General features: G+C 35.9%; 1 protein-coding gene across 1 annotated transcript; it reads left to right on the plus strand.

Annotated features, from left to right (window-relative positions):
- The first annotated feature begins 6,566 nt into the window (after positions 1-6,566).
- Positions 6,567-7,596, plus strand: LOC127126179 (NADPH-dependent aldehyde reductase-like protein, chloroplastic). The gene has a single exon (XM_051055061.1). The coding sequence runs from the start codon at positions 6,693-6,695 to the stop codon at positions 7,458-7,460; it is 768 nt and encodes a 255-aa protein (XP_050911018.1). The 5' UTR covers positions 6,567-6,692; the 3' UTR covers positions 7,461-7,596.
- The last annotated feature ends 8,137 nt before the right edge of the window (positions 7,597-15,733 follow it).

The raw sequence follows: 15,733 nt of genomic DNA on the forward strand, positions 1-15,733 counted from the left end.
GATTAAATTTTCGGATATGTAATTTGATTTCACATGTGAATTTAAGTATGTCTGAATATCCTGAATGTTTGTCCATGATGTTCCTGAAATTAAATGCCATAAAGTTTAGGGTGTCGGAGATCATGCTGCTATCAAACTCAAAACCCGTAGCAGCTCGCTAGCACATCGCTAAGCGAGCCTGTAGCGAACACTCGCTAAGCCTTCGCTAGGCGAAGCAGGAGCGAACGGGACAGTGGCTGTTTTTTTTCTTTTATGTTCTGCCTTATGTTTATCTAATCAAGATTTATTATAATTCTGCATTATTTGGCCTGACTTTATGACTGTTGTGTTTATTTTGTGGTGCAATTTTCAATTGTACTTTATCTCGATGTTCTAACCCGTGTGCTGAATTGTGTAAAGGCTTACACATTCCCGAAGAAACGGCCGGCTAAGTATTCCACTTTATTTGTGGGATACCCTTATGGAGATGGATTTAGAATTACTTAATTTTAATGTGGAGATACATCCTAAATTATCTAGCTGATTTTAATGTATTGATTTCATCGATTTTTAATGTGGACCTAATTACTTAATCGATTACGGCTATCTAATTAATTGTAAAACTTTGCCTTTAAATATGCGATCTTGGACCTCTCTTTGTTACCCTACGATATTACGGTATTACGGTCATGTCCCGCGAATGTGGGGATGCCTTTAGCCAAGACCCTTCGATTAAATCATCATGTCCCTCTAAAATAAATCATAGCCCCTCGGATGTTGCCTTCGAATATATGATTTTGTCCCTCGATGACCCTTCGGTGTAGCCTACGGTTAAATGATGATAGTCCCTTCGAATGCTAAGGTATCCTTACAACCGTTGCTTTCGATGACCAATCGATGACCCTTTTACATCCAAAGGATAAAACTACTTATTTCTCAATAATAAGGACGGTTTTACCCTCACAAGGATAGGAAATGCCCATCAAGACCTTGGGTAGGTATAACTCTTAATTGCTTACTCATAATTTAAAAATACTTTTCACACTTCACAAATACTAGAAAATCACCACTTGGTATACATTCATACTAGAATCATTACTGAGTTATATTTTTCTAAACCATTTTCAAAACTAAACGAGATAACCACTTTGTATACACTCATACGAGAATCATTACAAAGTTAAATTCTCTTTTTCAAAACATTTTCTAAACAATTCACGAACACTTTTTCAGACAAGAAAAAATAATATAAGTGATCCAGCAATTAAGAGCCCCTGGATAACCATGGATACAAAGGGTGCTAACACCTTCCCTTTGTATAATGTACCTCCCGAACCCAAAAATCTAATCAAGGTCTTTCCTGTTCTTTTCCACCTTTCCTTATTGGATAAAAGAAAAGTCGGTGGCGACTCTTGCTATCCGCGACATTTGCTTTCCAAAGCAAAAACACATCAAAGTCAGTTCACCGTATGACACTTAGATTTTTGATGAGAAAGTTATGGGCACTTGAAATTGGACTTTTTCAAGGTTCAATGGTTTTGGTCCAAAGTGACCTATAATGTTTTGTATTATCACATGTGTTTCTTTTAGGATTATGAAATTTTGTCCAACATAACATTTTAATTAGACATCTTAATATTTCCAATTAAATTGGTCTCACCTCAAAATCATAAAAAATGAAGAAGTTAGGTCCTTGGGAAGTTGACCCAAAATTAGGGTTTCACTCAAAATGACCTATAATGTTTTGAAGTGAATGATGACTTTCCAGGTTTCAAATGGATTTTTGATGAACATTAAAGTTGTTCATATGGTTCTTAATAACATTTTTTCTCTTGGGGTTATCTTCATTTGACAAACACATCAAAAGTTAGGTCTCAGTGGATCTCAGTTTGGTCAGATGACTTGACTGGTCAACTTCTCAAGGCCAAACTTCAAATCTTGATGAATGAATGATTGAGGATACTCACATAAGCTCATATATGCACAAAATAATGAATGAAAGAACTTCCCTTGATTGAATTTTATCATAGGTTGAGGTTGCTTCATGAGCAAGGCACAGTCAATGCACAGTTCAATTAGGGTTTCCTTGGAAAACAATCCTCAAGCCCTTTGGGTTATCTTGATCAAATTGGAAAATTGAGATACTTGGGAGACATATATGATGATTGATAGCTTTTGGAACCATTGTCATGCTTGCTTTCATCCTCACCTAGCAATTTCATTGGGCATAGGAGCCTCCTAGGAGCCTTGGATCACATGACTGCTTATGCTTCAAAACAAAAGATGTTAGTGACATATTTCTGTGCTTTTGGTTAGTAAACAAATAAGAAAAGCAATAATATACAATTCAAGCATGCTTGGTGGTCTCAAACCAACTCACACAAGTCCCAACCCTATGGTAAAGGAGCCAAGATGTTATGATCCTTGAGGCAATGCAATGAGCAGTGATATGATGCCATGAGGGATCTTAGGGTCAAAATTAGGGTCTTACACTGACCACCTAAGATAATAAAAAGAAGTGAAAAATATTATTTACTGTTAATTTAAATAATAAATATAATTAACTAAATGGTGAGTGGTAAAGTGTTAGACTTACTTGGTTGCAGAGGAGAACACGAATGGGCGCTCATTTATCGGGGCGAGCGACGGCATTCTAGACCACCCACAAGCTTGAAGCAAATAAGCACATGAAAAAAAAGTACAGGTATTCTTTTTTGCAGTTCTACATATTGCACTATATAGATGGGCCAACACAACTGAACCCCAACTATAAGTGTTTACCTTATTAATGTTGCGTAATAAAGGTAAATACATTATATTCAAAGAATTACATGTACTTTCTGGAAGAAAAAAAAAGTTACCAAATAAAATCATAATATAACATCGAGCTTTTATTATTTTCTCATACTCGGTTGAATTGTCGGACAATACTATACTGGCATAATATTGTTTTAGGTATTTTAAATTTATACCTTGCCCCCTTGCTTGATCGGATGTGTCTCCCTCAGTTTCGTCGTCTAACAAAGGGGCACCCAATAACTTGCACATTCACTGCCTTTTCGTCTATACGGAGACCCAACAACATGTACACGTCCTCAAGTGTGACGGTACACTCACCAATCGGAAGGTGAAATGTGTAGGTCTCGGGTCTCCACCTCTCCAACAAAGCCATAATGAACTTGTAGTCCACTGAGTACGAAACAATGTTTAGTATATTTCCAAATCCACATCCTCTAATATATGGTTCTATTAAAGGATCGTGGGGTACTATTCATGTACACGGCATCTAAACCGCTTTGGATCCTAATAACAAAAAAGTAAGAAAATACAATTAGAAGAAGAAATACATACTCAACAAACACATATCTATAAGAAGTAATCCAAAAATAGAAACTAAAAAGAGAGAAATTACAAAGGTATAACACAAAGAAGATATGTATTAGAAGTAATCCAAAAATAGAAACTAAAAAGAGAGAGATTACAAAGGTATAACACAAAGAAGATATGTATTAGAAGTAATCCAAAAATAGAAACTAAAAAGAGAGAGATTACAAAGGTATAACACAAAGAAGATATGTATTAGAAGTAATCCAAAAATAGAAACTAAATTAGAGAGATTACAAAGGTATAACACAAAGAAGATATGTATTAGAAGTAATCCAAAAATAGAAACTAAAAAGAGAGAGATTACAAAGGTATAACACAAAGAAGATATGTATTAGAAGTAATCCAAAAATAGAAACTAAAAAGAGAGAGATTACAAAGGTATAACACAAAGAAGATATGTATTAGAAGTAATCCAAAAATAGAAACTAAAAAGAGAGAGATTACAAAGGTATAACACAAAGAAGATATGTATTAGAAGTAATCCAAAAATAGAAACTGAAAAGAGAGAGATTACAAAGGTATAACACAAAGAAGATATCTATTAGAAGTAATCCAAAAATAGAAACTAAAAAGAGAGAGATTACAAAGGTATAACACAAAGAAGATATCTATTAGAAGTAATCCAAAAATAGAAACTAAAAAGAGAGAGATTACAAAGGTATAACACAAAGAAGATATCTATTAGAAGTAATCCAAAAATAGAAACTAAAAAGAGAGAGATTACAAAGGTATAACACAAAGAAGATATCTATTAGAAGTAATCCAAAAATAGAAACTAAAATAGAGAGATAACATACAAATGCCGAGATATTCTCGATTGTGCCTATGTGTTCATCGCCCATAGTCAACAAAGACATGATTTGAATTTGCAAAGTTTGAGTTTGGTAGATGAAAGAAGTGTGGTAGAAGAAAATATTTGAGTATTGATGAAGATGATTTGATATTGTTGATATGAGAGACTATTTATAGATGAATGAGTGAGTAGGTTTGGAACCTAAAAAGGGTGTGATTGATTGCATGGAAAGGCAAGAGGAGACAAGAGAATGACAAAATTCAGCATGAAAGAGAAAGCTAGCATGTGAGGAATCTTCTTGGCGCATGTGAAGAAAGCACATGCAAGGGAAGAGGAGCCCTTGAGTTTGGCGCCTACATGTGATTTCTCACATACAAGGAAGAGGTGCCCTTCCTCTTGGCGCCTTAGTGTAGGGTAATTGGAAGGGGTGCCCTTCCTACTGGCGCCTGAGTGTTGTTTTGTGAAGAGGCGCCCAACCCTTTGGCGCCTCAGTTACTTTATGGCGCCTAGGTTGGAATCTTAGGGCACGGAGCTCAGAGATTCTTTGATTCCCTGGCGCTTGTGTATTCTTTTCAATCTTTTCTTTGCGTTGGAGAAGTGGACTAGGGCATACGATAACGGTCAGCGTTGGGGCCGCATGACAACAAATCTTGTGGAATCAATGAACTCTGTCTTCAAAGGCATCTGTAACCTACCAATAACCGCTTTGGTGCAAGCTACATATTTCAGGCTAGAGGCGCTGTTTGAAACCAGACGCTCAAAATGGAGTTCAGTGTTGCAATCTAGACAGTTGTTCAGTGATGCTTCAATGAAATTCATCAGACTTAAGCTGCCAAAGCAAACACACGTGTGGTTACGGTATTTGACCGAACTAAAGGTTGGTTTAGTGTTGTCGAGTCTATGGATCACAATGAGGGCATGTCGATGGGACAATACATAGTCGAACTAGATAGAGGTTGGTGCGACTGCGGAAGGTTCCAAGTCTTTCGTACCCCCTGCTCCCATGTCATTGCGGCGTGCTCAAAGGTTCGAAGGGGTCCATCCTACTTGCTATCTGAAGTTTACAAAGTCGCCAGCCTTTCAAATGTTTATAAAATTAGTTTTTCGGTAGTGGCAAAAGAGGATTATTGGCCAGAATATCAAGGGAACATCGTCTGGCACAACGAAGTTATGCGAAGGAAGAAAAAGGGTCGCCCTAACAGCACCCGAATTCGAACCGAAATGGATACGGCGAACAAAATGGTTAGACTATGTAGTTCATGCCGTCAACCAGGTCACAATCGTAATAATTATCCTAGTGTTGGAACGAGCACAACCAGATAAATTCAGATGTACCTCTGTTGCTATATATGGAAAACTAAATTTATTTCAAAGTACCTCTGTTGCAATATATGAAAACAAAATTTACTTCATAGTAGACGTCTGTGACGAAAAGACAGTTGTTCATAAAAAATAACACAAACAATTAAAACAACTAGAATACGAAAACTATGCGATTACAACCATCAAAACAATTTTGAACATGTAATGCATCATCCTACGAGCGTCTTGGTCGGTCTTAATATCCACCCATTCGCGCATTTCTCCGTGTTGGTTGAACGTGGACACAAGCCATTGTATTCTTCTAATTCGTTCACCCTCTCCAATTTCTCCCTCTAACCAACTGTACAACGTCCGATTAAGACGTTCAAATGTATTTGTGTTCCAAAGTCGAACCTGTATCGGAGCCGCAACGGCAGAAAATATTACATCAGCATTTCGTTTCTGAATGTATGCCGACATTGTTGAAACAAAGAAAATTGAAATTGATGGTTGAACTAGACTAGGAGATGAATTTGAGTGAAAATAATTGTATGCAAGACATGATATTTATAGAGACGGAAAATCTATTGGATAAAACACGTGGGCGTCAGTTGAATTGGCGTCCACATGACCATTACAAGCAGGCGTCACGTGAATTGGCGCCCACCTTTAAAAACACACTCAGGCGTCAGAGGCATTGGCGTCTCCTCATGAGGGCCAATGCAGGCGTCACAAGCATTGGCGCCTCCTTATGAGGCCCAATGCATGTGCGCCAATGCTACTGGCGCCTCCTCTTATTGGTATGGGGGTGCGCTAATTCATCTGGCGCATTCTCTACCAAACTTGATTATTTTAGTTTTTTTTTTGAAAAATTGATTATTTTAAAAAGTTTTTTGAAAAAATTGGTTATTTTGAAAAAGAAATCTTAAAAAGGACCGGGTAATAATAATAATAATAATTAAAAAAAAATCAAAATATGAAATCTATTTATGAATACAAATTATTATAAACTGAATTGTATTGGTTATCTTTTTATTGAAATACTAGTTATTAAAAATTGAATTATTAATGATAAACGAAGAGTAGATATTAGTGCCTTTGATTCTTATTTTAAATTTGGTTGGAGGTTTCAGTATCTTGTGCTTTTAGTTAGTTTATTCCTGTTTGCTTCTTTAAAAAGTGTCTTAAAATTAAAATCAATCATCACTCTCAACCAGCTCCCACAAACTCCATGGCTTCTCTACCGCTACAAGACAGAGTTGCAATCGTCACCGGCTCCTCTCGAGGAATCGGACGAGAGATCGCGCTTCACCTAGCTTCACTCGGCGCCAGACTCGTCATCAACTACACATCCAACGCCAACCAAGCTGACTCAGTCGCCGCCGAGATCAACAACAACCAAACCACTCCACGAGCCATCACCGTCCGCGCCGACGTATCCGATCCAGACGGCGTGAAGTCTCTCTTCGACTCCGCTGAGAAGACCTTCAACTCACCGGTTCACATCCTGGTTAACTCCGCCGGCGTCCTCGACGCCGAGTACCCTACCATAGCAAACACCTCCGTGGAGAGCTTCGACCGCATCATTAACGTAAACGCAAGGGGAGCGTTTCTCTGCGCGAAGGAGGCGGCGAACCGATTGAAGCGCGGCGGAGGAGGGAGAATCATACTGCTAACATCGTCACAGGTGGCGGCGTTGAAGCCTGGTTTCGGTGCTTATACGGCGTCAAAGGCGGCTGTAGAGGCGATGACGAAGATTCTGGCGAAGGAGCTGAAGGGGACGGGGATTACAGCGAACTGTGTGGCTCCCGGGCCTATTGCGACGGAGATGTTTTTCCATGGGAAGACGGAAGAGACGGTGAAGAAAACGGAAGAAGAGAGTCCGTTTGGTAGAATTGGTGAGACCAAAGAAATTTCTCCTGTTGTTGGATTTTTGGCCACTGATTCTGCTGAATGGGTCAATGGTCAAATTATTCGTGTCAATGGTGGCTATGTTTAGGGTTACAATTTGAGTCTCTGCAATGAATGGAGTAATTTCCCATTCGATTTCAATTAATCCAAATGTGTAATGTTTTCAATATTCACAAGATATTGGGATATAATAAGCTTAATGAGTAATGGAAATCTTTTTACTATCCTTTATTTCACTTTCTGTAGGTACATCAAATATACATCAAATACAAGTGTGGTGTAAGGGTTGTGATTTTATGAGCAACCCAAAAAAACAATATTATGATAATAAATGGATGAATACTATATAGTTTTGATTCAAGAGTATAGGATTATAATTAAAATCAGAATTTAAAGTAAGATGGAATCAAGCCATTTCGGAAAATGAAATACTAGCAAAATAGAAGAAAGTTAAATGTAAGACTTAAGTTATTACTCTATCAGAGAGTACCAAAGAGAGAGATGAGTGACTTCATCAATTTTCTACCTTCCTTTGACAATCATTTGCACTACCTCTTAGAGGAATCTTTTATGTTAGTAATTTCTCTCTCCAACTCCTTCATTTGTGGATCGCATGTCACGTGTTCCCTTAAATTTTATAATTTCTATTTTTTTTTATCATAACATAGGCACTCCATATTTCGAGCAACTTTATATATATTTTGATGTATTTTAGAAAATTTTGAAATTTCACAATTTTTATTAGAAATTTTGAGTTTGTATCGAAAATTTTGGAAAAATTTACACATATTTACCACAACATGGACACGTGTACCATGAAATTATAATTTTAAAAAACTAAAACATATTAGAAATTTCACAATTTTTGATAGAGATATATAGGAAATTATGAAATTTTCCGTAAAATGTCACAACATTCCTGAAATTTTAAATTTTCCGATACATTATGTCAATATTCAAATATATGGAGATGAATTTTAAAAAATTCCTTACATCAAGTCTCACATTGTGTGTTAGTTGAAAAAATTTCTTATTCTCGCATTGTTTAGGTGAGATAGATTTTCTTCCTCACTTCATTATATAAGGAAATTCATTGTTTCATTCCAAAACACACCAAAAAATTATTTTGAGTTTTTCCTTCCTCACTCTCATAACTTTGTGTCTTTCGAATTGTCGAAGCACCAATCTCTCCCCATTTCTTTCTACTCGTTGAATTTTCCAAGTATTTTCTTGAATTCTCTTTAGAGAATTATATTACTTTCTCCTCATTTGAGTTGAGAAATTATCAAGTATAATAATTTTTGGATTCTCTTTCGAGAATTATTCTAATTTCTCTTTGTTTGAGAAATCATTTTGAGTGGTCAAATGATCAATATTGGAATTTCTCTTGGATTGAGATATTATTACGAGTGATTGTTATACCCGATATTATGAGTGACATTTATACCATATTCAAATGGTTTATGTACCATCAAATTGTGTATTTTTAGACCGATTATTTATCGTGCAAGTAGTAATCGTACAGTATAGAACTGAGCTATTTTATCTTGGAGACGGCGCGATAGTTTGACTACTTTGCATAATTTTGGGCAATACCGCGAAATGTCTTAAAGAGAGCGATTTAGTACGCGGCTCGACCCGGTAATTTCTTTTATGGCTAATTTTCAAAACCGTGAAACAACAATTTTAAGACGTTTCGATTTGCCATGGCTACGGAAGAAATTAACGGTAAAAAAATGTGGATTTAGATGGAACACTTCATAGTATTGAAGTTGAATATGATGCATATATTAAAGTGAACATTTACATCACAGAAAGAAATCACCTTATGAAAAGGGAATGATTCCAAAATCATATTCTGAATGGACTCACATATGATCTGAGATTATTACAGTAGGTGTGATACTGCAAAATAGATTTGGGATGCTTTGAAAAACAAGTATGACACGAAGAAGCTGTAGCAAAGGAGTATGCAGGTGTTTACCGTCAAAATTGGTAAAGAAGCGTTAATCTTCCAAATTCAAAAATACTTTGATTACTCATAGGATCAACTAGATTGATCCTAGGACATGTGCTTTTGTTAATTTAGGTTTTGTAAAAGATGAACATTTCGACAATGCTCTTGGTTTGAAAACAACATTCAAAGTTTGAAAGTAAATGCAGAAATATAAAGAGACCATGTAAAGAAAGCTTCAAAGTAAAGTTTCAATGAAAATAAATGGCGAAAACGTAAATGATTTCAGAAAATGTAAAGGTATGGTGATTACACGTACATTCTTTCAGCAATTCGTTTCTCAACACACAGATACTTAGAGTAAATTTTGTGAGTTTTGTACAAGATGGAACACCCTGATTCCTAAACACTAAGACTCTTATTTATACTAACTCAAAATAACTGTAACAAACGGTCTCTTCTCCAAAAGATGACACGTTTTCGTCTGCATGCACTTCACTATCCATAGCTTTCCACGTATTCTTCCAAAGAAATAGATAAGGTCAAAAAGCAGATCTTATTTGAATTTACACTCCGCCGAACATAACTCCAATCGAAATACCTCTGTCGAATTGCAGTTTGAACCTACAAATATTTATAAGTCTCAAACCAACGTTTCCCTCTACACAAGGGGTTTTCTTCGACTAAAAACTTATTTCTGTCGAAAGAATCATATTCATGTATTCTTTTTAGAATATTTCCTTTAGCTTTCCTAGTTCATCTCAAACATCTCCTTAGCGTCGAAATTCCAGCGAACAACAGGTAGTCATTATGTCAAGTATCAGATGGTATAGATGAAAGATTTATGGAGACTCAATGTCACAAACTTCAAAAGATTGCTTATGAGATCATCCCAAGTATGTGTTTAGATGGACCATTTTAAATTACCTTTATTATTGACAAACTGGCCCATAGTTTGAAAGTTTTTAAAATTATGATTTGTTGCAAAATAAAATAATTTTTAATTAAGAGTATTATTATTTGTCTAAAGAAGAATCTTAGAAACATGATCAAAGAGAAAAACTCTTGGTTGTTTCAAACCACAAAAATAAACTCGGTGTAGTTCTGAAGCCATTTGGTAAATAATTAAGAATAACCACAATGTTATGAACCAAATTAGGAATGAGAACCCTTTAAGAGCCCCAATTACTCCAATTGATAAGCAGCAACCACCACTGTAACAAAATGACACTGATGTTTTCTCTTAATTCAATTATGGAAAACTAGGTCATATGATTAAAAAATTTAAGATCAGGCTTGAACCTCGTGTTGTCCCTAATGCACATGTTAACCTGATTGATGAGCAATTTATTGCTTTGATCACTGAAATCAATATGATTGGTGATTTTGATGGTTGGTGGTTAGACATTGGCTCCTCTCGTCATGTCTATTATGATCGTGCAATGTTTAAGACATTGCCCACACCACTAATACTGTCGGTATTGGAGAAGTGGAACAGAGTCCATTTCTGAAAAAACTATAATCTTGAAGGATGTCATGTATACTTCAGAGATTATAAAGAATCTTGTTTCTAGTTTTCTTCTGAATATGACATGGTTTAGTCAGTCTATTGAGGTAGATTTGTACACAATCACTAAAAATGATATTTTTGTGAAATTGTTATGCTTAAGACTTTTGCGAATGAAATTGAAATTTAATGTTACACTAACAAGATTAAGAGAACTCGTAGTGATAAGGGAATTGAATATTATTTCAATTTATTTAATGAATTTTATAAACAACATTGAATTGTACATGAAACCACTTCACCATATTCTCCTGAAATGAATGGTAAAGTAGATCGAAAGAATATAACTTTTATTGAACTAGTTGTTGCTATTACGTTGAATTCTAATGTTGCATCTCATTGGTGGGGGGAAATTTTGTTGACGGTTTGTTATGTCCTGAATAGAGTTTCCAAGTCAAATTGTCAACCAACCTTGTCTTATTAAAGAAAAGACAATCAACCTTGTCTTATTTACAAACTTAGGATTGTTTGGCTTATGTCAGAATTCTGGGTCTGAAGCGAGTCAAACTCATTAATAGAGCCTATGAATGTTTATTCATTGGGTATGCGGCAAACAGTAAAGCATATAGGTGTTATGGCCTAAATGATAAAGTGTTCATAGAATAGAATGATGTTGAATTCTATGAAGACAAATTTCCTTTCAAATTGATAAATAGTGGAGGCACTGAATTGAATCATATTCCTGTGATAAGAAGCACTGAAAGCAACAACGAAGTAGAAATAGAACTTCGACGAAGTAATATAGTAAGAGTTGCTAAATACTATGAGTGTGATTATACATCTTATAATGTAGAAGAAGATCCAATAAATCTGCAAGAAGCCTTGTCATCTCTGGATGCAGATTTGTGGCAAGAAGCTATTTATGATAAGGTAGATTCTCTGGAAATCAATCGTTTGTAAACGTGTTTCGAAAAAAAAAACAAAAACCTGATGGAACAAATATTAAGTACAAGGCTCGCCTTGTAGCCAAAGGTTTTAGACAAAGAGAAAATATAGATTTCTATGATACTTTTTATATAGGAACTTGAATTACATCTACTATGGTACTTATTTCAATGGATTCTATTTATAACTTAATAATACACCAAATGGATGTTAAAATAATTTTTTTAAACGGTGCCTTAGAAGAAGAAATATATATATATATATATATATATATATATATGGACCAACTATAATGGTTTGTAATTCATGGGTAAGAAAACAATGTATGTAAGTTAGATAAGTCTCGGTATGGTCTAAAACAAGGTCCAGCGTAATGACATGAGAAGTTTTATAACTTAATGATATCGAATGGATACACAGTGAATGAAAGTGACAAATGCGTTTATTACAAATTTGAAATTCGCATTTGCATTATCATATTTCAATATATAGATTATCTACTCATATTTGGATCAAACATTCAGGTCGTTAATGATGTGAAATCATTGTTGTGCAACAACTTTGATATGAAAGACCTCAGAGAAGCGAGTGTGATTCTTGGTATCAAGATCACGATATCCGAGCAAAGAATTTCTTTGGATCAATCATACTATGTGGAAAATATCTTAAAGAAATATAATTACTTTGATTGTAAACTTGTGAGCACACCATATGATCCAAGTGTGAAATAATCATTGGCAGTCTTAGGTATGTCCTTGATTGTACTAGACCCGACATTGCATATGTCATAGGATTGTTGTGCAGGTTTACTAGTAGACTGAGTAACGAGCATTGGCAAACTATTGAGCGAGACATGCGGTATTTTAAAAAGACTGTGAATCTCGGTTTACATTATCAGAGATTTCCTATTATACTGGAAGGATACAGTGATGCATATTGGAATACCTTATTAGATGATTCCAAAGAAACTAGTGGTTATGTATTCAATATAGCTGGAGGAGTTGTATCTTGGAAATCAAAGAAACAAACTATCTTGGCTCAGTCCACGGTGGAGTCTGAGATGATAGAATTAGCGCCTGCTAATGAAGAAGCAAGTTGGTTAAGATGTTTGCTAGCTAAGACCCCTTTATGGGAAAAACCTATGCTAGTTGTGTTGATCCACTGCGATAGTACCGCGACTATTGCAAAAATTGTGAATCGTTATTATAATGGTAAAAGACGCCAAATAAGAAGGAATCACATCACCGTCAGATATTATATCTCTAAAGGAGCTATAAGAGTGGATCATATACGCACTGATGTAAATTTAGCAGATCCTTTGACGAAATAATTAGCTAGAGAGAAAGTCTAGAATACATCAAAGAAAATGGGACTAATTCCTATTGAGAAATGAGTTGCTCATGATGGTAACCCGACCTAAATGACTGGAGATCCCAAGAAATATATTCAATGGATAATAAAAAGTTATGAGTAATATGAGGTGATTATGCTAGAGTAAATAAGAGAAGCATGAATTCTGAAGCGATAAGAGGATGAGATAATAGAAACTCTTAATGAGATCTATACTTTGTATGAGGGAGTACCTATAATACAGGAGTACTTTTGATAGACCAACCTATGTGACTGTGGAATTTAGGTCGGTTCCTATGGAATTACAAGGCAGAATTCCTAAAGCCTTCACTAAATCGGGATACACGTGCAGGGCCATTAAAGCACAATCTATTAGAATATACCTTAAGAAAAGGTTGTGTGCGGGTTTAATGTATGAGATAGAGTTTAAGACAATTGTGTCACTCTTGTTGAATTGGAATCCTACTTGCTACGCAAAGGTTCAAGTCATAGACACCTTTGTTTATGCACAATTTTAAAAAAAATTGATGATACTTTTGTAACACTTTTTTAAATTCAAGTGGGAGATTATTGGAAAATTATGTGAATATTCAAATATAGGGAGATGAATTTGAAAAAGTTCCTTAAGTCAAGTCCTACATTGTGAGTAAGTTGAAAAAATTTCTTAGTCTCACATTGCTTAGGTAATATAGATTTTCTTCCTCACTTCATTATATAAGAAAATTCCTTGTTTCATTCCAAAACACACCAAAAACTTATTTTGAATTTTTCCTTATTCACTCTCATAACTTTGCGTCTTTCGAATTGTCGAAGCGCCAACCTCTCCCCCTTTCTTTCTACTTGTTGATTTTTTCGAGTATTTTCTTGAATTCTCTTTAGAGAATTATGTTAGTTTCTCTTCGTTTGAGTTGAGAAATTATCAAGTATAATAATTTTTGGATTCTCTTTAGAGAATTATTCGAATTTCTCTTTGTTTGAGAAATCATTTTGAGTGGTCAAATGACCACCATTGGAATTTCTCTTGATTTGAGAGATTATTACGACGGGTTGTTATGCCAGATATTATGAGTGGTATTTATACCATATTTGAATGGTTTTTGTACCATCAGAGGATGTATTTCTAGAGCGATTATTTATCGTGCAAGTAGTAATCGTACAGTATAGAACTGGGTTGTTTTATCCTGCAGGCGACGCGGTAGTTCGAATGTTTTGCATAACTTTGGACAGTGTCGCGAAATATCTTAAAGAGAGCGACCTAGTATGTGACTCGACCCGGTAATTTCATTTGTGGCTAATTTTCAAAACCGTGAAACAACAGGTTCCCTCTCAACCCCTGATACCTCATTCGTAGTAACTCGTCAAATATTTGGAAAGCTATTGTCAAAATGTAGGAGCAATTAACTTGACACTTCCACCACTTGAACCAGACACCCCACATTTCGAGCAATTTTTCTGTTATACACTTGGATGTGTTTCGGAAAATTTTGAAATTTATCAGTTTTTATCGGAAATTTTGAGTTTGTATCAGAAATTTTGGAAATTTACAGTTATTTACCATAACATGGACACATGTACCGTGAAATTATAATTTCCAGAAAAAACATACTAGAAATTTCACAATTTTCGGTAGAGGTATATCAAAAATTATGAAATTTTCTGTAAAATGTCACAACATTATGAAAATTTTAAAAATTTCAGAATATCAGAAATTTTAAAATTTCCGGTATGAGTCTAGAATTTCAAAAAAAACTTAAATTTTTGGTATTTACCACATAAACCAGCATAACTATTTCGATAAAAAAAATCACCACATATAATAGGTACATATTTTCCACAAAAATTATGCTACATGCAAGATTACAAAATAAATGAGGATGACTTCCTAACTTCATCTTTCCAGTGTTTAATACGTCTTGCATATGCTGATTCACATGCTTTGTGTTCTGGACTGGGCCATGACACTAGGCACGGCACGGCCCAATGCTCGCCAAGTCCATGTCCAAACGACCACGAGGACACGTCAGGTGAACGACCGTCCGCCCGAAGAACGTCTCCCCGGCCCCTTAAATACGTGTCGGGCAACGACCGGGCCCTCCTCATATGATCTCCATCCACTTATCGTCAACCCACGTCGCGGACACCTAAGTTGTGTCGGGCAGAGCCATAACGGCATCTCACTTACCACGTCACCCAACTCCCCTATATTGTCTCCTTAGGGATAGGGGCAGTTGGACCAGGGGGCAGACCTTGGTCTAGGTCTTAACGCTTCTGACGCGTCCCCTGGCAGCTCCTCCTTGGGCCTAGCTAATCCAGCCCATTAGGAGCCTTGGCCCAGCGCTGGGGGCTCAGTATAAATACCCCTTTCATGGCAAAGGGGCAGGTATTCTAACTCACACTCTGATAACCTCATTCTGTACCTTTTCTGACTTAAGCATTGGAGCACCTTGCAGGTACACCCCCCTCTCATTTCATTCTCTGGCCCATTCACCAAGACCTTGGAAGGCCCTCCTGATCAGGTAAGATCAGTGGCGCCGTCTGTGGGAACCAGCTATCCCCATCTTCATCAAACGAGGATCAAAAGCTCATTTATTTCTGTCCTTCCGAC

This window comes from Lathyrus oleraceus, chromosome 3, assembly GCF_024323335.1.
Source record: "Lathyrus oleraceus cultivar Zhongwan6 chromosome 3, CAAS_Psat_ZW6_1.0, whole genome shotgun sequence".
Lineage (NCBI taxonomy): Eukaryota > Viridiplantae > Streptophyta > Magnoliopsida > Fabales > Fabaceae > Lathyrus > Lathyrus oleraceus.

Excerpts from the sequence above, each read along its gene's own strand:
- LOC127126179 (XM_051055061.1), top strand. The coding sequence starts at position 6,693 with ATGGCTTCTCTACCGCTACAAGACAGAGTTGCAATCGTCACCGGCTCC.